Genomic DNA, 23,919 nt, shown 5'->3' with positions numbered 1-23,919 from the left:
CATATCTAGTGTTGTGGCAGCGCTGGAGAAGGATTCTAGAATCCGAGAGGTGGAATCATCCAAAGCAAGACATAGTCGGTAAGGGACGTACATAGACGGCAAACAACAATAGTGAGACAGAGAATGACATCTGTTCGTGCAAAAAGTGGATCCAAGAGGTGAATACATAAAGATAGGGCTCAAATGGAATCACGTTCCCTGATACTTCGCCCGAATAGGCAATCCCAATGGAGATTTTCGGGTGATTTTCGAACCTCCAACTTCATTCACTTGATCTTCTTCTGCATCTTGTTGGATTTCTCCACTGCGTTCATCGTTTTCCACCTTCATTGTCTTATCACTATTCTAGATGTTTTCCCGCCATCTCCATCACACTGAGTAGACACTTACTAGGTTCTATGTTTGCCCCTTTCCCTCTATCTGCAGATCTTGGACATATCGTTCGGCGGACTGCGCCCGCCACCCAACCGCCTTCGGACAGACATGCCGCCGGCCAACACGCCTTTGGTAGGTTTCTCTCTGATCTTTTTCTTTAATTTTTCTCTCGCTTTGACGGTGTTGGGGAACTCCACGCATCTATTTCTCGCTCTAACACAAGGGCGTATTCCAAAAAATAATACAGAAGATGGGACGATGGAGATCTGGTTCCCGATAACGTGATTGTCTGTGCTTTACTTGAAACTGATACTACCATATCATCTCTCCTTTCAACTAACTCATGTCTTCACAGCAAGATACCCCTCATTCTCATTCTCCTCCTACCGCTTCCTCGCTTCAACAACTCAGCGTCGTCTCCATTCCTGTTCCATCTCTCCCAACTTCTGTGGCCGATAATGCTCATGACGACAACGTGAGCTTTCTGCGATCTCGTGTACGCTCCCCACCCGATTCCTCTTCGTCCCTCAGCCGCCAACGTCGTCGTCGACAACAACAACAAACCTTGCCAGAGCTCGAGGTTGATCCCATGGATGTGGATGATCCTACGGCTTTGCGCATGTCAGTCGAGATCAACCGTCGCATCCCTATCGTGCGCCGTCCGCGTGGATCCTTCAACAACAGCAATAATAGCAACAATATGCCTAACTATGAAGGTCGCATCTCTAATCCTCGTTCGCTCTACGGATGGGCACCTGCCTCCGATGACGACGATGAGGAAGAGGATAATGACTTAGCCTATGGGCCAGTCCAGGACAACAACACCATCTCCTCCTGGTTTGGCCGGCTATCAGATCGCAACCAGCCCAGACGTCATATGCGCCGCGACCCCAGCGGTCGAGATCCACATGCCTTCTTAGGAACGCCTCCGGAAACCAACCCCCAACGTCCAAGTGACTACTCTCCATTGTCGACGACAGAAGCACTGCTGCAGACGGTACGACGCCAACCGCGGTTTTCCCGGACACGGACGTTGCATAATTATCTTTTGGACCGTGAAAGAACTAGCCAGGATTCAGAGGAGAGCCGAGAACGATTGGGTGCCGCATCTACATCGCGAGCGTATCGATTTCTCCCTAGTAGCCGTGGTGAACCGCATCGACTTCTGACACACAATGAACTCCGCGCCCGGATCAACGCCCATCGACAGTTACATATGGATAACCCCCCTAGCCCCCGGTTGAAGGAAACAATCAAATATCTTGATCGTTTACGGTATTCAAATTCTTTTGAAGAAAGCCTGACTTCGGCGGCCGCGGGGGGATTCGTTCAGTTGGATTTCCTGCCCTGGGATGAGGATGATTTCATTCTCGATACAGCCTCGATTGCGCCACCGCCAGTATGTTCCTGGCTCCAGCCTGGGATAGTTTTCTTGGGTTCCCAGAGGGCTGCCAGTAATGCCAATCCCCTCTCTGCGCAGCCAGTGCCGAGTCCGCCATCGTCCCATGACCCCTTGGTTGTCAACGGCAGTGAACAAAGCGGCAGTCGCATTCCCGTGCACACAACCAGCGGTCGACGGTACATGGCCAACAATATATATAACTTAGGCACCGGTAGAGACGAGAATTGGCCCGTCAAGGTCACTATTCATGAAATTAATCTAGAAGAAATGACCCTCTCGGGCACCATGGAAGCATACAACATTCCCGACAAGACGTCGCCATCCCACGATGCTCACATAGTTACATTCCTAGAAGGAGAGATCATCGATTTCAATACGCACACACTTGAGACGAAGAATTTCAAAGCCGATGCCGAGATCGATTGTACATATTGGCGTGAATTGCAGCCGTTCAAGAACCTATCAGACGAAGCTATGACGCGGAATCTCGTGAGTCGAAAGTGGATAACAGAGGAACTATCTAAAGGGTGGATCTTGATGAGATGGAAAGGCAAGTTGCTGCTCTAGCTCCCTTCTGGCCCCCTACAGCATTGCTAACACTGATATAGAACGCTGTTTCATCACGCCCACCGATTCACGACAAGGACTCACAATTTCTGGTTTCTATTACATCTCCCTGCATCGTGAAAGCGGCCATATTGAGGGGCTATACTATGATCCGGGAAGTTCACCGTACCAGCAACTATCATTAAAACCTGAAAGTAAACGGATGGCTCGGCCATCGTACAGTTTCCGATAATCTTTCCGTTTATATCATATCGGTTTGGCGTCAGGGTCAAGGTCTTCTAGCAATTCGCATAGCGAGTCATTTCCTTTCCGCATCCCAGCTTGACCAGTTCCTTGTCAATAGTACATTTCCTTGCCCTCGCCCATATATCTCAAGAGTTTATAGCTCAGCTGTACCTTACAAATTTACATATCAACAAGTCTACAAAATACAGACATCTGAGAAAAAGAGTTTCCTTGAATCGTATATGCCATTAAGCCTATACTAGAGAAAAAAAATGAACCATGGTCCACGAACGGGGAAGAAAACCCAACCGACAGAACTGCCATAAAGATAGGGGAACTCTCCAAAAAAAATCAAAGAAATTCCCTTACAACCATCCCATCAATAGATCACCCAACCCATCATGAACCCACAATCCCTACTCCCACAGAAGACCAAATCTACTGCTCAGTCTGGAAGTAGTTAAGGAGGACAGAGCGCTCCTGGGACTCCTCACCCCAGTCCTTAACAACGACGCAAGAGCAGTTAACGACCTTGCGAGCGTTACCCTCACGGTCAAGCTGGCCTGCACACAAAAAGAAACTCTAATTAGCCACAAACCTCCCAATCAACCAAATCGAGAACCAGAGAGGTGCAACCACATACAAAGACCAACCCATTCACCAAGCATCTTTCCATCAGGAACCTTGATGAGAGGGATCTTGTGCTCGGAGCACAGGGCGATGACAAGCTTCTTGTAGGCCTCCTCCTCACAGCCCTCGTTGAGGACACACATGTGAGCCTGGCGACGATCAAGAGCCTTAGCGGCCTCACGGAGACCACGGGCAAGACCGTCGTGGATCAGGGAGATGCGGAGGACACCCTTGAGGGCATCGAGGACCGACATCTGGCCACCGGCGCCGGCGTCGGCGCTGACCTCGACCTCATCGGCGGCGGCAACGGGGTTGGAAACAGTCTCTTCTCCGTCCGACTATTTAATTCAAGGAGTGGTTAGTTTTGGAAAAAGGTCATTTTTTGGGTGATTTTGGGGTTGGGTGGTTGTGATGGGTTGTTGTCGCATTGCGTTGGCTATTGCAACACGTTTTTTTTTTTTTAATCGAAAGAGCTGTGGTGCTTGGGGGTGGAATTGGGTGGTTTGTGATAAAGGCTGATGATCGAGTGGGAGGGATCACGTACCATTTTGTCTGTATGGTGTTCTCCTTGTCGGATTATCCTCAAAGAGTGAGATTGATGTGTTGGAGTAGTCTAGTAGACGGAGTGTGGAATCGACGATGAGGTTTCTCGCCTAAATTGGGACCGTGTGCCCTATTGTCGTCTTACGTAATCAACATCCTTATCGATAATTCCATGAACGGTTAAGGTACATGAGATGCCATCCAGTTTTCACGTGACCCTCAAGCCGGGCACTACAATGAGGGGGTATCTTTATCGTTACTCCATATATTATTCGTTACAGGGTGAGAATCGATGACCGCTGGTCATTCCATTGTCTATCCAAGTCCTATCGACAGACATCACACATCAACAAGGTATCATAGTCATACATCAAGGAAACCTTCCACCTGTACAGGCTGTCCTCATAATCCGCCGGACAATATTCTTAGAACATTGAAAAAGAAAAAGACATTAGACATATGTACTTGGTCGGTGACCATAGCCGTTAGTGAGGCCTTTCACTCCATTGGGAAGCCCAGCTGTATCCTCAACATGGGAAGGCCCGGATATGTGCCCATTGGCCTGTGGGAAATTGAACGCGAGCGGCGCCGCAGGCTCCTGATCAATATGCATCTTCAGAAACTGGAGATCGAGACCATGCAGATGAGGGATATGGGGAACAAGGTCCATAAAGTCGGAGAGCTATGTGTAAGTCAGTAACCGCTCCTCCACACTGACAACAAAGCAAACGGGAAACAACGTACCTTCACCCAAAATACATGTTCCATATCGAAGTATTTTGGTCGTGTTTCGCTATCCTTCTGCATGACTTGTCCAAAGGATGAGTTCATAAATTCCGCATCATCCGCCTGAACAAGCATCCTCCGCGTAACACGCCAGAGATTCATCCGCTGTGTTGGTGTTGCATGGCGCTTCTCCCAGCTTGAATATTGTGCGAGCTGAAGATCATTAGTCGCTAGCAGCGGCGCAACTAGGTAGTTAGGTACCCATTTCTCCACGGCGACGTCCGGAGCACAGGAAGGGTCGAGTTGCCGAGTCTCGGCAGTAACAACAGGCATGAACTTCTTCAGCCATAGATGGTTCTTCGCCTGTGGGTCGTTGGACCCAACTAGATTAGCTGCAATGCGTAGACGATTTGGCAAGGCATCTCGTCGTCTTTGCTCTTGCTCTTCCTGCTCCCTGCGTGCTTTTGCAAGGCGTAACCTCTCTTGTTCGAGTCGCTTCAGACGCTCATCTTCCGCCTGTTTGATGCGCCTTTGTTCTGCCTCCTTGCGTTTGCGCTCTTCCTCTGCAGCTCTTTCCTTTTCCTCAGCAAGGCGGCGAGCTGCATGAGCAGCACGTTCTTCCTCTTCCTTTTCCCGCCGAGCTTTTTCTGCTTCCGCAGCGAGGCGAGCTTCTTCCGCCAGGCGTTCTTGCTTAGCCTTCCAGGCCTCCTTTTGTCGACGAACCTCCGCCTCCGCCTCCGCCTCCGCTTGTTCTGTATCGTCGTTCATAGGGATGTCGTCTAGACCATTGGTATCATGCCTTTCCTGTTCCTCCTTCACTGACTTTCGTTCTGCAGCTTTGTGTGATTGGCCTTCGGGCCGACGAATTGGATCTAGCTTGGGCTCTGGATGATCATCATCATCCTTCCGGCGAGGTTTAGCATCCCCAACTGCAAGTGCCTGGTCCTTTTTGAGGCCTCCGTTGGTGATATTCGGTGTTCCGTCTTCTGACAAAACCCGCCTTTTCTTCTGAATAATATCACGAGTTTGTCGATCGGGCTCCGCAGGACGACCGCGTTCGGGACTCGCACTGCTACGTCCACGCTTCAAGGGTAGCGGTCCGGATTTCATGGCAGACTCAGAATGATCAACACGGATTTTGGAGCTTTCATCTCGGCTAGATAAGGAATCGGATGAATGCAAACTTGGCCTCCTCCGATCTTGCGGAGGTCGCCCGGCAATCAATCGTCTCCGCTTAGGAGCCTCTTCTCCACGGCTAGCGGCGCTAGACTCCCCATCTTTCGACGAAAGAGGTTGCTTCACTCTTGAATCCGGACGAGAGATATCGGGTTCTGTGCCTGCACTATGAGCAGGCCTCGGACGTGGAACACTAGACTTCTCCTTCACGTAAGCTATATTGTCACGCCTCTTTTCTTTTAACGAGGCTACATCCTTAGACGCAAGATCTCTGTAGCTTGGACTTCCATTGGGCTTCCTGGGCCGGCCTGCAGGAGAAGGCGAATCTCTGCGTCCAGGCCGCTTGTTTTCCTTATCCTTGTCGCGCGCTCTACGTGGCGAGGAAACGTCCTGCTTGCGGGACTTCTTGGTCCTGACGTAATTGTCATACGCATCTCGAAGAAGGTCGTACTCGTCCTCCCAGTTTTCCGCTCGGCGTTCCCGAGAAAGTTCGAAATAAGTCCGATCTCTGTAGAGACGACGCGTGGGGTTGAATTCCGGTTGATTAAGTAAAATTCTGATAACAGCAAGGTTGCCCCGGCCAATTGCAGCTAGCATGGGTGTGTTAAAACCAGGTTTCTGAGAGCCACCCTGCACCGGGTCGGGGTCAGGAGCTGCGTCCCCCATACCGAGCAAAAGTGAAATCACCTCGTCGTGGCCACCTTTAGCAGCTGCAATCATAGACTCGGGATCAGCCTTCTGCCCCACATTGAGAATATTGGCAACTCCCACGATATCTCCTTTGGCAGCAAAAGCTTGTAAATTCTCTGGAGTCGCCGTTGTCCACAAGAGATCGTTTCGCGTAGCCTCACTTCGGACAGTTTTGCGCTTTGTTGTGGTAGCGAATGGCGGACTACGTTGTCTATTCGCTGGAGGCGATTCACGCACACTTTCAGCTGAAACCCGTCGGGACGATGTCTCTTTGTTTTCAGAACCAGCTCTCTCTTCAGAACGACGACTGGGTCTTGGGTTGGCTTTCGCATGTGCTAGTACTCGTCGAATCTCCTCGTAATCTTCACTGTCGGAAGGTACCAGGTCATACGGTTCGTCACCCTCAGCATTGACAATACGCGGATTGGCGCCGGCTTCCAACAAAAGCTTGACGACGTCCAAATGGCCGTTTTCCACCGCATCAATCAATGGCGTGTCTTTGTCAATGTTCTTAGTGTCGATCTCACAGCCAGAATCCAAAAGGAATTTAACAATAGGCGCGCATCCTTCCAGAGACGCAATCTGCAGGGGGGTATTACCGGCATTGTCGGCAACATTCAAGTCCTCTGGACGGTCGGCATGTCTGGCGATGGCGGTCTCCAATTCTTGAGCTGCACAAGCACGTGCAAGGCGTGTCCGGCCATTCTGATCGCGCTGTTTCTTATGGCCCATTGGCCTAGCAGGGGAAGCTGAAGCACCATCCACTGAGCCAAGTTTCCGAAGGTGCGCAGAAGGTAATGGTGATCCACTTGTAGATGATGACACGGACTGTCGGTCTTCCGAACTTTGCCGTGGATATCCAGTAATAAGTGGCGTTGGCGCCTTCTTCTTCCGTTGCACATCTCCAATCTGAGGACCTGACGCAGTTCGTTTGTGCACAGACCGGACTGGTGAGGCTGACCGATCCGTTGACACGGGTCGAGGGAATGTTATGCTGTTCAAATCCTTCCGCTGGTCACGAGACGCTGCAATCGGGCGAGCAGGACGGCCGGCGTCCCCCTCACCGTCAATCGTCTCGCTGAAGCTACGCTTCCTCGAGGTTCTGGGTGCGGAGGTAGTCGAAAGTTCAGTTCTAGTGGAAAAAGATTGCGAGTCCTCGGGCTTCTCAACTTTGACAATCGACAGCGGAGACACTATCCTTCTCCTTGGGCTCAAAGAACGTGGATCACGATCGCGTCCATCGGAAGAATCGCTATCCATCAACTTTCTCTTTCTCACCTGCAGGTCATTAGGAGGAAGGTCACTTTCTGCGGCATCAACATGGTCATCATCATCACGTCGTTTCGGTTCATGCTGTATGTACTTCCGTCTCTTTTCTGGTGACAGAGACTCTCGGCCCGATTGGATTATAGTTTCTGCCTCCGAGTCAGCCTTGGGGCTTGGTGGCCCTTCGCTCACCCCAGCAACAGGAACAACCTCTTTTCCGCGATCGTCCTCTCCTCTACGAGCAGGAAATGGAGAAGACCTCTTAGGAGACCGTAGACCTGAAGGAGATCGGTGGTTCACCTTGACCGCAAGAGCACTGTGTCCGGCATCCAGGGCAGCTGGCAAGGAGGAGACAGCATCAACATCACTCATAGCGGTGGCACTCGATTTCTGGGGGTTCCGCTCGTCATTTTCGGGGGCCGTGGCGAAAGAAAGACTCGTGGTCAGACACCAGCAAGTATGCGCGGAAGCTGGTGCTCGACCACGCTAGACGGTAAGAATTCGTTCGTTGGGTCGGTTCTTCGAAGACAGCGAAAGTGATGATTCTCGGCGAATGAAGGGAAAAGTACCGTAAGTCGGGATAGGATGGGAGCAGTAGGTGACGAGAGCGAGTAGCTTAAATTACTCGAGAGTTCAATCTTGCGGGAGACGGACGGAGGGGCAAGGAAGAGGAGGGAGAGATAAAATAAGATTTAGAAGGGAAAAAAAAAAAAAAGAGAAAGAAGAGATCAGTCGAGAAATAAGAGAAAAAGATAAATTTCGAGGTTTAAGGTGGGAGAGCAAGAGATCGGGGGAGGGGATTGAAGAGAGGAAGAAAGAGAGAGAAGAGTCGAAGAGTTGCGTTGAAACAGCCGACCACTCAGTTGGGTTTAGGGAAATTTCATGGTAGTAATTTGGGAAGTAGAAGCAAAGCAGCAGCAGTAGTCGTCCAGAAGCGGGTTGGTGGTAATGGTAATTATTGCCCCGGGAAACTTACCAGCCGGGGTCTTGTTTTTTCGACCACCAAGGAAACAGAAGCAACCTATGTATGCTTTTTTTCGGGCTAACTAAAGATAAGACTTTGGGTAGTAACTAGTAGGTCGTAGTTACTATCTACTAATAAGTAGTGATGGTATGATACCGTATGAGAAACAAGCCCATCTTGATTTTACCCACTTTGGAGCATGATGAGGTACTTTTCGTGATCACATAACACCAGTTCTTTTTCTTTTTCCTTTTCCTTTTTCCTTCCTCTCTCTTATCTTTGTGGCAATGGGGTACCTACAATAATGAATCAACCCTATTAAAACCCACAATTCTTCCACCCCCTCTTCTGCATCCGAACAACAATAAATACGTAATACAGATGCAGCCGCAACGGAGGTACAGGGGGCAATGTGAAAGGCTGAGTCTCAACCTGCGCGAAGGCCCAAAGGCGGGCGGGGGCGGTCAAAAAAAAAAAAGGGTGGCGTCTGAATGAATTAATTTTCTCTTGTTTTTTAGGGTGCCTCTGAAACCTGCACTTTTGGAACGGAGGTGAGAAGTGCTGGACTCCAGAGGAATCCCTGGGAGCTGCGTAGGCTATCAGACTACCCTAGGCGTCAATTTGTCCTGGTCAAGCCAATGACCGTCCTGAGGGTAACCCGCTTCCAGCCGGTTTCGGCCTAGACGGCTTTTCTCTCAATTTGGCAGACCCACGTTAGTCGCAGCGATCTGCTTATTCCTGACCAATCATAATAACGCATTTGGGCCAGGCTATGGCCCCATGTCGCCCCCTTCTCTGGTTGGCGTCTGCATGGATTATTGGACCCATCGTCGGATCGGCCTTAAAAGGAGAAGGGGGGTACTGGTGGTATTGAGGAATGTACCAATGTAATGTGTGGTGGTATCTTGTCTGTTCCGTAGTCATTCCTTTCTCTTCTACTTTATTACTTCTTCTTTTTACCTTCCTTTTTTTCGTTAGTAACATTTCTGATTTAACTTTGGTAGTTGATCTAATTCGATTTTGACTGATTTAAAGGGGGGAAGAATGGGACAGATGCAGGAGAGAAAATGTTGGTGCAAAATGCATTTGTTTACTTTTATTTTACTGCCTACCTACTATTAGTTTAGTCGACGTTACTTCATACCAAAACAAAGAGGCGACATTTAGTGCTATCTCCTCTGGCTTCTCACGACTCACGAGACCTCGGTGGGACCCAGAGGATGCCGATTATTACTTGGTTTGGGGGTTTGTTTATGATTTTATGACTGCTCATCTTGCCTTGGCCTGTGGAGTCTCGGTGGTTTTTGTTCTCCACAAACAGCAGTCGAACGTGTCTCATGGCCATGACAGAACAGGGACCATCAAGTATTGCGAATACGAGGTTTCACCTGCGGGATCCGTCCTAGAATCGCGTAACAATGAATTCCCAGCAAAACATCCCTCAGAGTGGTTGCGCTGTCCTGAATCATCAATCAATCACCTCCCCCAATCTGCCGTTTCCTTTCACTCCAACCACGTTGGGACAGAATTCGTTAATGATGGATGTGCTTCCCCGTCTCGTCGACAGGGCGCTAGCTATTGCGCACTTGGACGCGGTAGATGCCCTGCGAGCCTTCTTTCTCTTTGCATCGTGTACGGTATGGACTTGTTGACAATGACGTAGTGGTGGAACGCCGAGCATTATATGGCATCAGTCTACATTTATTGTTTTCTACGTTATTATTTCTTTTTCTTTCTAAAATGGCTTCAGAACTAAACTCCACAGATCCTGTCGGTCAGCCTGTTAGATTCCCTTCGATCGCGCTTCGTCCCTTATGGCGCTCGTGCAACCGTGAGTTTCGAGTCGGATTCTACCCCCTCTGAGCTTTCGAGCAGCTCTCCGTTATCTCACATTCTCGACTATCTGGCCTCCTTGAAAGTCCCCCACAGCTATTTCACGCAATTCTACGTTGTCTCGGTATTATCCTCCGTTTTCTGGGGCGCTCAGCTCCTGTACCATGGACAGGCATTCCAGGCCATCGCGACGAGAATACACCCGGAACACCTGCAGAGGACGATGTCAATCAACCAGATTATGCTGTGCTGGCTGTTGATGCTCGTCCAGGGGGTGAGACGGTTACATGAGTGCTTCGCCTTTTCCAAGCCCTCTTCGTCCCAGATGTGGTTTGCGCACTGGCTGGTGGGGATTGCCTTCTATCTAGCAATCTCGATCGCACTGTGGATTGAGGGGACAGGTACGTAGTTCCCGTGATGGATCCCGATTTCTGGCCCGCTAATCTCGACCGGCTCCAAATCACAGAATCGTTGTTGTCCCATAAATTGAGCCTCGACGATGTAACTGTGAACATCGCTCCAAGCCTGCGTACATTTCTCTGTCTGCCAATCTTTCTGTTTGCATCTGGCCTGCAACATGACGCCCACCATTATCTGTTCTCTCTCACGAAGTACACCCTTCCTTCTCACCCCCTGTTCCGAAGAATCGTATGTCCGCACTACACGGCTGAATGTGCGATCTACCTATCATTGGCTCTGCTCGCCGCGCCCCGAGGAGAGCTGATCAACAAGACGGTTTTATCCGCTGCCGTCTTTGTCGCAGTCAACCTAGGCGTCACTGCAGCGGTTACCAAACGCTGGTATATGCAAAAGTTCGGCGAAAACTCGGTGCGGGAAAGGTGGAACATGATCCCTTGGGTATACTAATGATGTAGCATTGATACACCTATGGAGTCTCTCATCACTGGAAGCCGGAAGTACGGGTAATATCACCGCCCACTCAGGAATTTCATCGTACTTCCCACCTTCGCGACTTTGAGCACATCCCGATACGTCAAACTAATCCTAGTTTCCCTTTCAACCCATCCGCATCGGTATCGATCCTGCTCCCGCAACAAATCCCAGTTACATATAGAGTCGGGGCCTAGCTCTTCATCCTTCGTTGTCTCCGCGATTCCATGCAAATAGTCAGTGTAGATCTTCTTGGTCGTAACCAGCAAACTTCGTCGCTCTTGCAAAACCCGATGCAGCAGCCTACAACCCTCATCATCTCGACCCTGGCCCTTCTGGTATAGATCTAGCACAATTGGCGCACCCAAGCTCACCGTGGCAACCATAGGATGATACGCTGGTCCGTCTTCATGCGGCAAAATACCTTGTCCCGGATGGTACTCGTTCACTAGTACATGATTCGGGGCGCGGTGCGGGGCATCAGCAAAGACACCTAGCGACTCAAAACGAGGGATGACAGGTGAGACGAGCCAGGGTGGAAGAGGAGAGGAGATGAGAGTGTTAGCGTTGGAGAGGGCAGAAGGCCAGGTTTGGAGACGACGGTGGGACAGGTGAGTCCAGCGGGGCAGAGGGGCTGTGGTGATCTGTCACGTATTATCACACCAATCAGTATCCAAGTCCTATCAATGGGCTATGCTCTGTATATGGCCATGATTGAAATCATCGTAGACGGTAAATGAGTGGAGTACATGTACCTTCTGTAACAGCAATTCTTCCTCCTCTTCCGTGATGAAATCCGCTACGTAGAACGCATCATCAGGCAACGACTTGACCCGTGCCGTCTCAAGATCTGCACTCATCTGGAACTCCCTTTCAGATAAAAAGCGATAAAACCAAGGAAATCCCGCCTCTCTCAACCCTTTCCAAGCGATGAGCTAGGAGCCCTCCCCCACCCATCAAATCAAACCCAAAACAAAGAGAACCTTAAGACGGCACAGAAAGTAAAGCTTTGGAAAATTATAAAAGTCATGTCGTCACCAACCACATATGTAGTTTTAAGTAAATACCCCAGTCGGCCTCAGGCACCCACCCCACCAAACGCCCCACCTCTCACCTCAACACCAAAACTGAAGATCAAATTAATTCGCCCATATCGATCTCGACCGAGCCTTCGCCAACCCAGATCTTGGAAAAGGCAAAAAAGAAACATAAAGACCAAGATAAGGACACCCTTCTCGAAAATTTCCAAAACAAACAAAATAATTTAAAAAAATAAAAACCCCCCAAAACCCAAAACCCAAAACCACATACTAAAAACAACATCCCCGCAATCATGGCGCCCAAGAACAAAGGTGGCGACAAGAAGGCCAAGGGAGGTGATGAGAAGGGGAGTAAGGGCTTAAAACCGGCTACGTCGATTAACGTGCGGCATATTCTTGTATGTATCTACTTATTCTTTCCACCCACGTTTCTTCATTTCTTGTGGGTGTTTGGTTTTGGGGGGGAGCCTGATACATATAAAACGGGGGTGATTCGATTACGTGTAGATTTGGTGTTGAATGATTTAAATATGAGATTTTTTATCTAATTCTGGTCGGTTTATTGCAGTGCGAGAAGTTCTCGAAGAAGGAGGAAGCGTTGGAGAAGCTACGCAATGGGGCTAAGTTTGATGAGGTTGCCAGGGAGTTTTCGGAGGATAAGGCTAGACAGGGTATGTGGTATTTCTATTCTCTATTCTCTGTTTCTTATTTTTATTATTTTACCTCCCTCTCTCCTCTTCTTGTTCTTCTTCTTGGATTTGGCAGACAGGGATAATTCTATGTATTGATGGGTTCGCGTAGGTGGTTCTCTTGGCTGGAAAGTCCGGGGAAGCCTTGATGGGTCTTTCGAGAAGGCGGCATATGAACTGGAGCCCAGTACCACGGGCAATCCCAAGTACGTGGAGGTGAGGACTGGCTTCGGATACCATATTATTATGGTCGAGGGGAGGAAGTAGTCCCCTCGTTTTCCCTGTTATGCATCTATAACTTCTTCCATGTCATGGAGAGGGATGGACGTTGTCAAATGAAATAATACCATATCAAAAACCGAGATGTAATTATCAAAACAAGTCTATATACATGAGCTACACAACGTTCTACTGGCGTTTTGCGGCCTTCGCCCGCTCCTTCGCTTTCTTCTCCTGTCTCTGTACCAGTGCTTCTGCGCCGATACCGCCGAAGACAAGGCCCACACCTAGCCACTGTCCGGCAGATAAGGAGTGGCCGAACCAGAAGACACTCAGGAGCATGGTCAGCATCTTCCGTGTAACAGTCACAGTCACCAGGAGCAGAGACGAGAAGCGGGAGAGGGTATAGAAGATGAACAGCTGCCCAACTGCACCGCAAGCTGCGAAGCCCAATACATGCTTCAGAGCCTCCGGGTGCCTAGAGAGGAAGGAAATGGCGGACGTTAATTCTGTCTCAGTAGACGGGGGGATGGGAACGGGAAGAATAGCATGCAAAATGCCGGTGGACGACAGATGGGGCATCACGAGGAGATACGTGGTGGTCAGGAAAGTAGAGAGAACATTCTGGGCCACCATCATCTGCGGACCCGTGAAGCGCGTGTAGGTTTGTGGGGAGCTGAAGACATGGTCTTGAGTAGTGTTCGTGAGGCCATCCAAGAGAAGATTGATAGAAAGGAGGAAGATTCCCCACATGGACGAGCCCGACTGGTTCTTCACGGCTGATGCAGCGACCTTCTTGCTTGTGCCTGGGTGGTGGAGGGTGAAAGTTGCGACACCGAGGGTGACGAGAAGAACGACACCGTATTTATACAAGGGATACCTTTTCCGGAAAATCGTCAGATGCAGAAACATCACAGGAAGCAGCTTGCATGATTTCGCAAGGATGAAGGTCAGATAGTCGATATGCGACAGACTGGCGTATCCAAATGGCGATGCGAGCGACGAGGAAATGCTGACGAGGAGCAAGGGGAACAATATGTTTCTGGTCGGAAAGATAGATGGAACCTTCTGGCCAGATGGCGTAGAGAAAAGAAGGTACAGGAAGCCAGTGATAGCAGCAAATGAGGACTGAATCGTGTTCAGGACAATCGAATAGGTGAAGCGCTCGGTAGGAGGTTCTGGTTCAGCTGCGGTTGGAGGATGGACGGGGTATGAGACCGTAGTGATTGCTTCTTGAAGGACACCCCAAGAGAGACTTGCACGACTGTTAGTTGCTTTCAAAGTACCCAAGGCGACTAGATCGCTTACAACGACGCATAGATTCCCAGGACACAAATCGCAAGTTGCGTCAAACCTGGAGTCTCTAAAGCAGCTCCATGCGCCGCTTGTTGCTTGGACGCATTGCCATTGGCGACGGGTTCCTTCGCGCTGCCATTCTGTTGCTTTGTTTGTGAAGCAGATCCCTCCGGGGGCATGTGCATTAATTCAGAGGAAGTCGCCCGTTGCAAGGGCGTTGCCTGCTTTTGGCGTGCCATGGAAATAAGCTATAGCAGAACAAGTTCAAACGAGGGACAAAGACAATTAAAAGTTCAAATAGGTAATGAAAGGAAATACTTTATGAGAGTGTAAGGAGAATAAGCATGAGACATAAAAGAAAGGAGCAGGAGCTGGCCAGAAATAAAGGGCAGCGATGATGCCATGTGTTCTTCTTTTTCCCAAAAAAGAGGAACGCTAACTTAATTTCGTGAATAATTAAATCGGATTTTCATTTATTTAAATTCCCCACTTCAAGGGAAACTCTTCCTCCACCGTTAGAGATACTCGGTACAAGGACCGGATGCTGAATTTTACCTTGCAGTTTCTTTTACCCAATTTCTAGCCAACTAAAGTAGCTGAAGTCGGTCCTTGAACCGAAGTCTACTAGCACAGATCCCGCATTCCGCACTCCACAGGCGCAATAAGTGAACGAAGGGTCGAAAAAAAAGAGAGCATCGACAGATCGAGAAAGAAAGATACAACGAACCGAAGACTAGAAAGAAAGAAACAAAAAGACAATATGACATCAACAAAGTCCACTTCAACTAGAGCACCAGACCCCTCAGCTCTCACCACCCTCATATCCACCTCTGCATCCTCCGATCCCCTCTCCGCAAGCACAATCCAAATCCTCCATAACCTCCAACACCAGCACCTATGGACATCGGTCCAAGTCCATAATCTCAATGCCTCCTCTCCAGCAGCAGGATCGGCACCAACATCTTCAGGTGACCAATCGACTACGCCCTACTTAATCTCCGGTATACCTCCGCATCGAGTCTATACACACCCAGACGAGCAATTATATCTATTAGAGCGAGGACTCCGGGCAGAAGACGTTGAGTTGGAGCGCCTGTTTGTTCTTCCAACCATAAAGAACCAACTTTGGAGTTTGCGCAAGATGGCGGCTGTGTTTGATTCGCTTCCTGATGAGGCAGAGATCCAGGCCGTGGAGGTTTCGATGAATGAGGGGGCCGGTGGAGAAAAGGCAGCCAAGTTGGCGGAATATTATGAGTATAGGAACAAGGCGCGTCTGACAAAGGAGTGGGGTGGAAAGAGGCTCCTCCTTGCAATGGTGGATAGGGGGATGGGCGGTGATGGGACTGTGGTCTACTATATTGTCCAAGAGGGCGCTGTGAAGCCTCGCCAAAATTAAAAACCCCTTCCTTTGCACGTATATGACGACGGTATGCGGCTCCAAGATATATAACAAGCGCGGCGATATCGGATCGGGCTAAGAATATCGTACGACATGAGAGGTCATGGTCATTCTCTTTGATATGCTATACAATTTGAGCTATACATTCAAGCGCTAAAACATGGGGTTGCCGTCGAACTCATTCACGAGTTTAAAACCAGACCCGTTAATTGCAATAGGGTATCGTCAAAAAATATCAGAGGACCCGGAATACACAAAATGACCCACAATTCTCTGGCGCCTGCTTATGAGCTGCCATATACACGGTGATTTCCTTCCACTAGCTCTTGCTCTTGACTGCAGCTAGTACAATACCTTTCGTACCATTCCTTGACGTCGTCTGATAACTCAGCGAACGCGCTTTGGCCCGCCCGATCCACCTGCACGGCAACCTCGTCACCGTCATCACTCTTTACAAGTAGGGCTTCGATTTGGTGGCAACGTCTCAGTTCTTGTCGGAGCCAGCGCTCCCATTCGTTCTGAAGAACCTCTCTTTCAATGCTGTTCAGAACGCGGAGGCCTACCACGAGGTCATGTCGATACATAGCCAGACGCTCACGGGTTTGCTGCAGCCGTCTGGCTGCGCTCTTCGTCGCCGAATCTCTCGGGCCAGATGTGCTAATGGACAACGGGGTTCCAACGTTCCGTATTGTTTGCTGATGGAAGGTGGCGAAGCAGTCGCTTACATTGTCGCTCGATTGCCCGAGGGTTGAATTTGCAATCACTTCATCGATATCTCTCATGTAAATAGCTTTGCTCATGACATGGTCTGGATGGATTCCCAGACGAGCCATGAAATTCTCGGCTTTCCTTTCATACCACCAATCATAGGCGTCGCGTGAGGTATAGAAACCATTAATCAGCATGCTTGATATTAATAAGGCGAGAATAATTAGATTTGCGTTTGCAGTCTTCCAGACCCAGCGGAAGAAGGCAAATGTCCAAAGCATCACGGATGAAATAGCGCTCTCGAGGAAGCTGACGAACGTCTCAAATAAAAGCTGAACTAACGTCCTTTGAGTACGAGGGTTTCGAATCTCTATCTTTAAATCCAATTCGCCTAACTGCGATACGGTGTTCTGGCGGCCGACTTGACCGAAGATGGTAATGGCTTTCTTGGTTCGGCTATGTGCGCCAAGCCTGCGCACCTGCTCGCTCACAAGATCAACAAGATCCAAAGCATCTTGCTCTAGGTCGCCATTTGCCTGTTTGTCAATAACACCTGGTGATCATTAGCAATGATGTATAAGGACCAGCTTCTGAAATGCTCACTTTGAATGCCATAGGGAGACCACAACCACTCCACCTTTGTATAGACAGCAAGCTTACTCTTACCCTTCGCGGCGAAGGTGATCACAATCTTACTGACTAGCCTGAACGAGCGCTTGAATGGAAGATGCCAGGGAGTCCTTTTATCCGTTATCACATAGCACAGGTGGTCATTAAGGACGTCTATCATCTGATAGTCGGATATGTCCTGGCCTTGTGTATGTCCTAGTAGACATCCTGTTAAGAGGTAGTTCTATACATTTTATAAGGCCGAGGTACATACCCAATATATTTGTCGTCTCGATCTGGTATTTGAAATCCCGCCTCAAATGGTTAGATTCGTTGCGAGTCCAAGGTCCTTGTTTAACATCTTCCGACGAGTCAGCATAGCCCTAATATTCTATATGGAATATTATAGCTTACCTTGTGCCCTTCTTTGGTGCAAAAGGAGCTGCCAGACAGCACTTTTGTCGCCGAATAGGATATGGAAAACCGCCTTAGGGCTGAGATCAAATACCTTCTCTGCTGCAAGATGAAGGTTCCCTTGAGGAACGTACTGGACGGGCTGTGTTGGTAATCGGAACTTCATCACATCCTTGCCATTGCTACCCTTCCTCGAATGCATATCTAAACCTTTCTCAATGTAGAGGGCCGGCCGAATATCCTTCCGTGACCCTTGGATTGCAGCATCTTCTCCAGAAAACCTTTCGTCCATGCCCACGTCCTCCCAGCTATCGAGGCTAGGAGTTCGTGTTGTCGCATCTGATTCCATTTTATTTAGAGCGCTAAAGATTGCTTCGAGCCCCAGAGGCTCGACTGCGGTCGCATCGTCGATTAAGAAATTGAGGCGCCTCTGGAGAAGCTTCAATGGCTCAAGGAAAGTCTTCACCGTAATCCGACCAGGGGTATCTTCGCCAGGCTTTGGAACGGTGTGGAAGAACAGAAAATCGGAGTCTCGTCCAGCAGCGGCCGTCACCTCTTTGATGCTCTCCAACGAGACACTTGTTGTCAGTACGAGCCCAAAGTAGTGGCTATAGAAGTACAAGTCACGGGTAGTAACATAAGCTCTGCCAGGAAATTCTTGATGATCATTCATAGCATATGTAGCTCGAAACACCATAACCAAAGGCTCCTCCCTCTTAACGTTTGGGAAAAGCAATCTGAATTGGGCGTCTTGGATCTTGAGCTGCTGCGGATAGTAGCTCGGATACTCGTGCGTAACACCCAAAATTGCTCGCTGCACTTGGGTGGCATTATTCCCGTCCAGGCTAACAGTCTGTCTGTGGCGGGGTCCAGACTTCTGTTGCTTAGCCGCCATAGAGCCACTAGGAGTATTCGCTTCTGATGATAAAACTTGTTTCGATGAGCCATTCATCAACGAGGACGGCTGTTGTTGAGAGTTTGCATCTTGCTCTGCGTCGGAAAGTCCACGGTGTTCAAGTTCAATCCTGTTTACGAAACTCCAATTAGAGCTACCCCATAAGTTTGCCATCATACCACTAGGCATGCCGCCAGTCTTATCAGTATGCCCCAGCCCGATTCCTCGTTCATTGCTCACAATAACAGCTGCCTTGCTCATACTTGTAGGAGCAGGGGGATTTGCTAGAGTTGGGGGTGCGAGGGTTGTGGGAGGGTCAAAACGGTTGGACATACTGCGCCCTCTACTCGCGTCGTTATCTGCTACACTAGAAGGTAGCGCGGTACCGGAAACGAGCGTATTATGACTAGCAGAGATAAGGCTGGCTATTCCACCGCTCGCACCCGGTATGGAGGTAGACGGTTGAACATTGTTGTTTAGTTTGCGGTGGAGATCCAATTTCTGAATAATTCGATTTGTGTGTTCTCTGGGGGAATTTTCAGGTTCAAGACCAGTGAGCCGCCGGGTGATATCGCTGCTGTTGCGAAGAGAGCCTGGGTCTCGTTCTGGGAGAGGAAGCATCCCACTGCGATCTGATGAATGCTGTTCATCGCTCGAGTGGGGCGTTAGAGAATCCGCTGGTTCAGCAGTGAACTCGGGAGCTGGAGGCTGGGAAATTGCGAAAGCTGGATCTTGGACAGTAACTTTGCCGGAAACCGAAAGGTCGGTGCTGGCTGGGTTTTCCAGGGCTTTCCGTTTAGCAGCCTCGAAAGCAGAAATCCACTCCATCAGTTCCCTTTGAGTCTCTGCCTGGAGCATCACACTGCTGCTTTTTGTCTTCACCTCAAAACAAAACCGCCGTTCTTCTTGGAATGCCGCTCGGACACTGCAGAGTAGAACACCTATTCTTTCGCTTTCTTCAACGCCTCCAGTTCGCGGACCCTGCACAAGACAACCAAAGATGCCATTCTTTAAGAAGATCCAGCGCCTAACCCAAGTGGTCCGTGTAGGCTTGCCATAAAGAGTTCGCAGGTACACCCACCCCTGTTTTTCAGGTCTCGCTTCTTTTGTCATGCTGAGATTTGATAGTGGACGAGACCCAAGATAAGGGACAGTGGATATAGAATAGTCGTCAAGTTCACGAGACGGCCTAGCCACTGTCTCCGCCACTTCTTCAATCTCTTTCCTTGCGGAAAGTAGCTCGCGCTTTGAAGACCTTTCACTTGCATCCATTTCAAGAACCCAGCCTTTTATCCTATCCATCTCATGAGCGAACTTGGCAAGGCTTGCGCCGTTTATTAGGTGGAATGTCCTAAACTCTCGCCATTGATCAAAGGACACGCCGATTAAGAGCCGGTCAAGGCCATTCCGCACCTGGGGAGCTTGCACGGAAAAATCCATCGACGCCTTGATATAAGCTTTGCGAGCCTCATGAAGTTGAAAGGCATCTTCTCTCAGAGATGAGGGTTCCTTCGACTTGGATTGCGCCGAATATCTGGATAGAAGGTTGTCATAATGTTTTTGTGTCTGATCGAGCACTCGGCGGGTCTCCTATGGCGGGGTTAAATACTGATTATCTGAGGCTGTTCGTATGTGATATTGTTACCTTGAAGTTGCGCAAATCATCCTGAATAAAGACTCTGATAGGTTCTGCAACCAATATCTCAATCTTCTTTGAAGTGGATACCAATCCACTCCACAAATCCTTCGAGCTGTCGCCGCACCTCTTCATTGACAACAACGTATAATCATGGTCGAGAGCCGCTTCTGAGACGGCGAGGGGATGTGTAGAATACGACAGAAAGGTGCTGACTATGCCCTCCATGGCTGCTAGCTCTGTAGAGAGCTTTGAAGCAGCCTTCGCGTAGCCATCAAGCCATCTTTCAAGATACTCAATTTGGTCGGAAAAGTGTAGTGCGGTGGCACGGAATGTCGGCGAGTCGAGAGCGGCCTCCTTTAAGCCAACCGGGCTTTATCGATACTGTCAGTATAATTCATTATCTCTTATATCTGTGGAAACGCATTGCCCAGACAACTCACACGACGCTGACGAGCTTCCCGACCTGGGGCACAGGGCTTTGTTGCTGGGTCGACATCTAGTGTATATCGCCGGCCATACACTTGACGCGAGGAAAGGTAGCGATGAGGACACACAAACAATGGTGCCCCAATCAGTCAATTTAATAATATAAGGGGCATTCGAAACAAATAGGGGTATGGGTCAGAGAAGGAAGTAGAGATCATATAGTCCGGGAGCTTGGAGCGAGCGCCTCCTCCGTCGACTCCATTCGGGGATTGCCCAGGCGCACGAATGATTTAATTGGCTACGTCAGTGACTTGTTTTGCAGCCTAGATCCTCAGGCATAGTGGATCTCATATATTAAGGCGGTGAGATTTGGTGGCTTTTCTGCCGCCCGCTATTCACTTTTTTTTTCGGGCGCATGCGGGCTTTGTTGAACCAGCGTGTTTCCCAAGTGCATTGCCCTTAATTTTATCAGTGCTTACTGGACGCAAGGATGGAGCCACCTGCGAAAAGGTCGCGGAAGCTTTTCGATGATGACAGCTCCAGCGATTCTGGAGACGAGTCCGGCGGAGTCCCAGTCAACAATGCAGACACCTTCAAAGTGAATGAAGAGTATGCCCGTCGGTTTGAATACAACAAGAAGAGAGAGGAAGTACAAAAATGTATGCTCATATAGCTTGAAATCCTATGTACTGAGATAAGCTAACTCGGAGAATGTCTACAGTGGAATCAAAATTAGGCAAAGGCTCTGCCTTTGGGAAACGTGGCGACGATGAGTCTGGCGATTCGGACGACTCGACTTCTGAAGAAGAGGACGATGACGGAGAATTGGCTACCGAAGCGCTTGATGCGGAAATTATGGCGACCATCAAGGCGATCAGATCGAAGGATCCGCGTCTGTATGACAAGGAAGTAAATTTCTACAGCCAGGTCGATGAAAACGGCCAGCCAACGACCTCTGAAAAGAAGCAGAAACCAATGACCCTCAAAGATTACCATCGAGAGAACCTATTAAGCGGTGCCAACTTGGCGGAGGATGATACTTCCGAAGCTCCAAAGACATATGCGCAGGAACAAGAGGACTTGAAGAATGCCATCGTCAAGGAAATGCATGCGGCTGCCGACCAGGGAGATTCATCAGCTGACAAGGAGAGTGACGGCGATGAAGAATTTCTCGTTGCCAAATCAGCCCCCGAGACTCTACCGGCCTCTAAAAAAGACGTCAAGCTGGACATTGAGAACGCAGACAAGGATCCAGAAACTTTCCTTTCCAACTTTCTGTCATCGCGAGCATGGATACCTGCTGGCAAGGCAGATTTCCAACCTCTCGAGTCTGATGATGAAGATGATGATCGGCGGGCAGAGGTATTCGAAGAAGCATACAACTTCCGCTTTGAAGATCCTAGCAAGATGAACGCAGCGTTGATTACACATGCTCGTGATGCCACAAATCAACAATCAGTCCGCAGAGATGAGAAGAGCAGTAGGAAGAAGCAAAGAGAGGCGGAGCGATTGAAGAAGGAAGAGGAAAAGAAGCAGCGTGAAACGGAAAAGAACCGACTACGGAAACTAAAGATGGAAGAGCTTCAAGAGAAGGTCAACCAGATCAAGGAAGTCGCTGGCTTTCATGCATCTAAATTTACTGACGAAGAATGGGCCAAGTTCTTGGATGATTCCTGGGATGACAAAAATTGGGAAAAGGAGATGCAGAAGCGTTTTGGTGAAGAATATTATGCCGGGGAGGGTGAGGGCAAAAGACACCCAAAGAAGCCCACATGGGATGATGATATCGATATCAAGGATCTAGTACCCGACTTTGACGAGGAAGAGAACCTCGACGTCCAGCAGTCCGATGTTGAGATGGATGATGTGGACGACGTCGAGGGCGATGAGAACGCATCCAAGAACAAGAAGAGCAAAGCACAGGAGAGGCGGGATCAGAAGCGTGAAGCTCGCAAGGATCGAATGCGTATTGAAGAGGCACTGGATCGCAACCTGGACCTGGAAATTGACCTCCTCCCTGGTGCATCTAAGAAGCATAAGGGAGAGTTCCGTTACCGTGAAACATCTCCCAATAGCTTTGGCCTGACCGCACGAGACATCTTGATGGCCGATGATTCGCAGCTCAATGAGTATGCTGGATTGAAGAAACTTGCTTCATTCCGTGACCCTGAAAAGAAGCGCCGTGATCAGAAGAAATTAGGCAAGAAAGCTCGGTTGAGGCAGTGGCGTAAGGATACATTTGGCAACGAAGAAGGCCCAGAGTTTGTCTTTGGTGGTGAAAGAACGGCTCGTGGGAAAGAAGATGGCACTGATGCCGGGGAGGTCGATATCCGGGAAGGAGAACCGAAAAGGAAGAAGAGAAAGAGGTCGAAGAAGCACTAAAAGTGCCTGAGAGCAAGCTTTGCTTATATTTACTACTGGCATTGGAGTTCCATCTGCATCCGGAACCGTTAAACCCTTTCATTATTTGGAGTTACTTTTCTGTACCTGTGGGCTTTATCAAAAAGAATCGGAAATCATGAATATACCAAAAGTAGAAAGTTTGCACGTGAATGGCCCTCCATTCGATATGTAAATTCATCTAGTTCTGCGAAGAGACCAGTATTACTCCGTATGGCATTTCTCTATTAACAGTGATTATTGAACTACGACCAACAAGTTTAATTCTTCGCGTGTATATACTAGTAGGTATATCCAAATCCATTGCCTACTCTGTATCCGATTGAAGCTGTAGCATTTGGCTCTCGACCGCCGGAATACCGAGCGTTTACCAAGTAGTATCCGAGAGGTGGCAATCGGGCAGAATGAAGGATTTTCCTGAGTCTAGAATCGGAAAGGAAGTGGCAAGTTCTATTCCTTGACGGAGGAAACCGATTCCTTAGACCTGGGGGCTCAACCCCTACTTGCCTTGCTTAGCCAGTCAATATTATAAGCAGGATGGCCAATATTGTTGTTGATGCTGCTGTTCCTGCTATGAGTGAGCATTCATAACCAAAGGCGGAACCCCATGTTCGGTGGGTCTCCGTTTCAACGGGTTGAGAAGTTTTACACTAGCTTTGTTGCCCTGTCATTAAAAAGGAATGGCCAAAAAGAATTTTTTTGAAGGGAAGCCGTGTGGATCCGCATGGAACCGTCCGTATCTGGCTCTGTCGCATTATCTTTGACGTCGTGTCTTTGGACATAATGGGTATCTAATATTGAAGTCTAATAATGAATCAATTGATCATGGTACGGTGTAGAGAGGGAGTAGAAGAGTAAGGGAATAAAAAAATTTCACCTCTCGTATTGACAGGTCCG

General features: G+C 49.1%; 10 protein-coding genes across 10 annotated transcripts; 5 read left to right on the top strand and 5 right to left on the bottom strand.

Annotated features, from left to right (window-relative positions):
- Positions 1-484: 484 nt before the first annotated feature.
- BDW43DRAFT_268195 (GID4/VID24 family protein) lies at positions 485-2,828 on the top strand. The gene is made up of 2 exons (XM_032041097.1): positions 485-2,325; positions 2,384-2,828. Exons 1-2 carry the CDS (start codon positions 719-721, stop codon positions 2,574-2,576), a joined length of 1,800 nt encoding a protein of 599 aa, XP_031903174.1. The 5' UTR covers positions 485-718; the 3' UTR covers positions 2,577-2,828.
- On the bottom strand, positions 2,796-3,825 carry BDW43DRAFT_268193 (40S ribosomal protein eS12). The gene is made up of 3 exons (XM_032041096.1): positions 3,744-3,825; positions 3,213-3,537; positions 2,796-3,132 (listed from the first exon to the last, which is right to left on the bottom strand). The coding sequence occupies exons 1-3, from the start codon at positions 3,744-3,746 to the stop codon at positions 3,008-3,010; spliced, it is 453 nt and encodes a 150-aa protein (XP_031903173.1). The 5' UTR covers positions 3,747-3,825; the 3' UTR covers positions 2,796-3,007.
- On the bottom strand, positions 3,826-8,631 carry BDW43DRAFT_268189 (putative histone deacetylase complex subunit (Hos4)). The gene is made up of 2 exons (XM_032041095.1): positions 4,487-8,631; positions 3,826-4,424 (listed from the first exon to the last, which is right to left on the bottom strand). The coding sequence occupies exons 1-2, from the start codon at positions 7,970-7,972 to the stop codon at positions 4,194-4,196; spliced, it is 3,717 nt and encodes a 1,238-aa protein (XP_031903172.1). The 5' UTR covers positions 7,973-8,631; the 3' UTR covers positions 3,826-4,193.
- Positions 8,632-10,102: 1,471 nt separating this feature from the next.
- BDW43DRAFT_298414 (putative 3-oxo-5-alpha-steroid 4-dehydrogenase) lies at positions 10,103-11,264 on the top strand (the record flags this gene model as incomplete). The annotated part of the gene is made up of 3 exons (XM_032044547.1): positions 10,103-10,201; positions 10,330-10,798; positions 10,864-11,264. 3 exons carry the CDS (start codon positions 10,103-10,105, stop codon positions 11,262-11,264), a joined length of 969 nt encoding a protein of 322 aa, XP_031903171.1.
- Positions 11,265-11,295: 31 nt separating this feature from the next.
- BDW43DRAFT_252931 (uncharacterized protein) lies at positions 11,296-12,326 on the bottom strand. The gene is made up of 2 exons (XM_032039839.1): positions 12,044-12,326; positions 11,296-11,932 (listed from the first exon to the last, which is right to left on the bottom strand). The coding sequence occupies exons 1-2, from the start codon at positions 12,146-12,148 to the stop codon at positions 11,327-11,329; spliced, it is 711 nt and encodes a 236-aa protein (XP_031903170.1). The 5' UTR covers positions 12,149-12,326; the 3' UTR covers positions 11,296-11,326.
- Positions 12,327-12,456: 130 nt separating this feature from the next.
- Positions 12,457-13,359, top strand: BDW43DRAFT_268182 (peptidylprolyl isomerase). The gene is made up of 3 exons (XM_032041094.1): positions 12,457-12,726; positions 12,897-12,999; positions 13,130-13,359. The coding sequence occupies exons 1-3, from the start codon at positions 12,622-12,624 to the stop codon at positions 13,282-13,284; spliced, it is 363 nt and encodes a 120-aa protein (XP_031903169.1). The 5' UTR covers positions 12,457-12,621; the 3' UTR covers positions 13,285-13,359.
- A 16-nt stretch (positions 13,360-13,375) lies between these two features.
- Positions 13,376-14,912, bottom strand: BDW43DRAFT_268180 (UDP-galactose transporter HUT1). Its single transcript, XM_032041093.1, has 2 exons — positions 14,545-14,912; positions 13,376-14,491 (listed from the first exon to the last, which is right to left on the bottom strand). Exons 1-2 carry the CDS (start codon positions 14,769-14,771, stop codon positions 13,426-13,428), a joined length of 1,293 nt encoding a protein of 430 aa, XP_031903168.1. The 5' UTR covers positions 14,772-14,912; the 3' UTR covers positions 13,376-13,425.
- Positions 14,913-14,930: 18 nt separating this feature from the next.
- On the top strand, positions 14,931-16,072 carry BDW43DRAFT_252864 (uncharacterized protein). Its single transcript, XM_032039838.1, has one exon. It carries the CDS (start codon positions 15,293-15,295, stop codon positions 15,926-15,928), a length of 636 nt encoding a protein of 211 aa, XP_031903167.1. The 5' UTR covers positions 14,931-15,292; the 3' UTR covers positions 15,929-16,072.
- On the bottom strand, positions 16,072-20,864 carry BDW43DRAFT_252848 (putative transcription factor SipA3). The gene is made up of 6 exons (XM_032039837.1): positions 20,637-20,864; positions 20,203-20,566; positions 17,663-20,147; positions 17,523-17,609; positions 17,243-17,464; positions 16,072-17,192 (listed from the first exon to the last, which is right to left on the bottom strand). The coding sequence occupies exons 1-6, from the start codon at positions 20,690-20,692 to the stop codon at positions 16,216-16,218; spliced, it is 4,191 nt and encodes a 1,396-aa protein (XP_031903166.1). The 5' UTR covers positions 20,693-20,864; the 3' UTR covers positions 16,072-16,215.
- Positions 20,865-21,065: 201 nt separating this feature from the next.
- On the top strand, positions 21,066-23,127 carry BDW43DRAFT_268177 (KRI1 family protein). The gene is made up of 2 exons (XM_032041092.1): positions 21,066-21,281; positions 21,344-23,127. Exons 1-2 carry the CDS (start codon positions 21,113-21,115, stop codon positions 23,002-23,004), a joined length of 1,830 nt encoding a protein of 609 aa, XP_031903165.1. The 5' UTR covers positions 21,066-21,112; the 3' UTR covers positions 23,005-23,127.
- The last annotated feature ends 792 nt before the right edge of the window (positions 23,128-23,919 follow it).

Source organism: Aspergillus alliaceus (assembly GCF_009176365.1).
Source record: "Aspergillus alliaceus strain CBS 536.65 unplaced genomic scaffold BDW43scaffold_9, whole genome shotgun sequence".
In the NCBI taxonomy this organism is placed as follows: Eukaryota; Fungi; Ascomycota; class Eurotiomycetes; order Eurotiales; family Aspergillaceae; genus Aspergillus; species Aspergillus alliaceus.
Note: the sequence above shows the minus strand (reverse complement) of the source record. Positions and strands in the feature narration are given on the sequence as shown.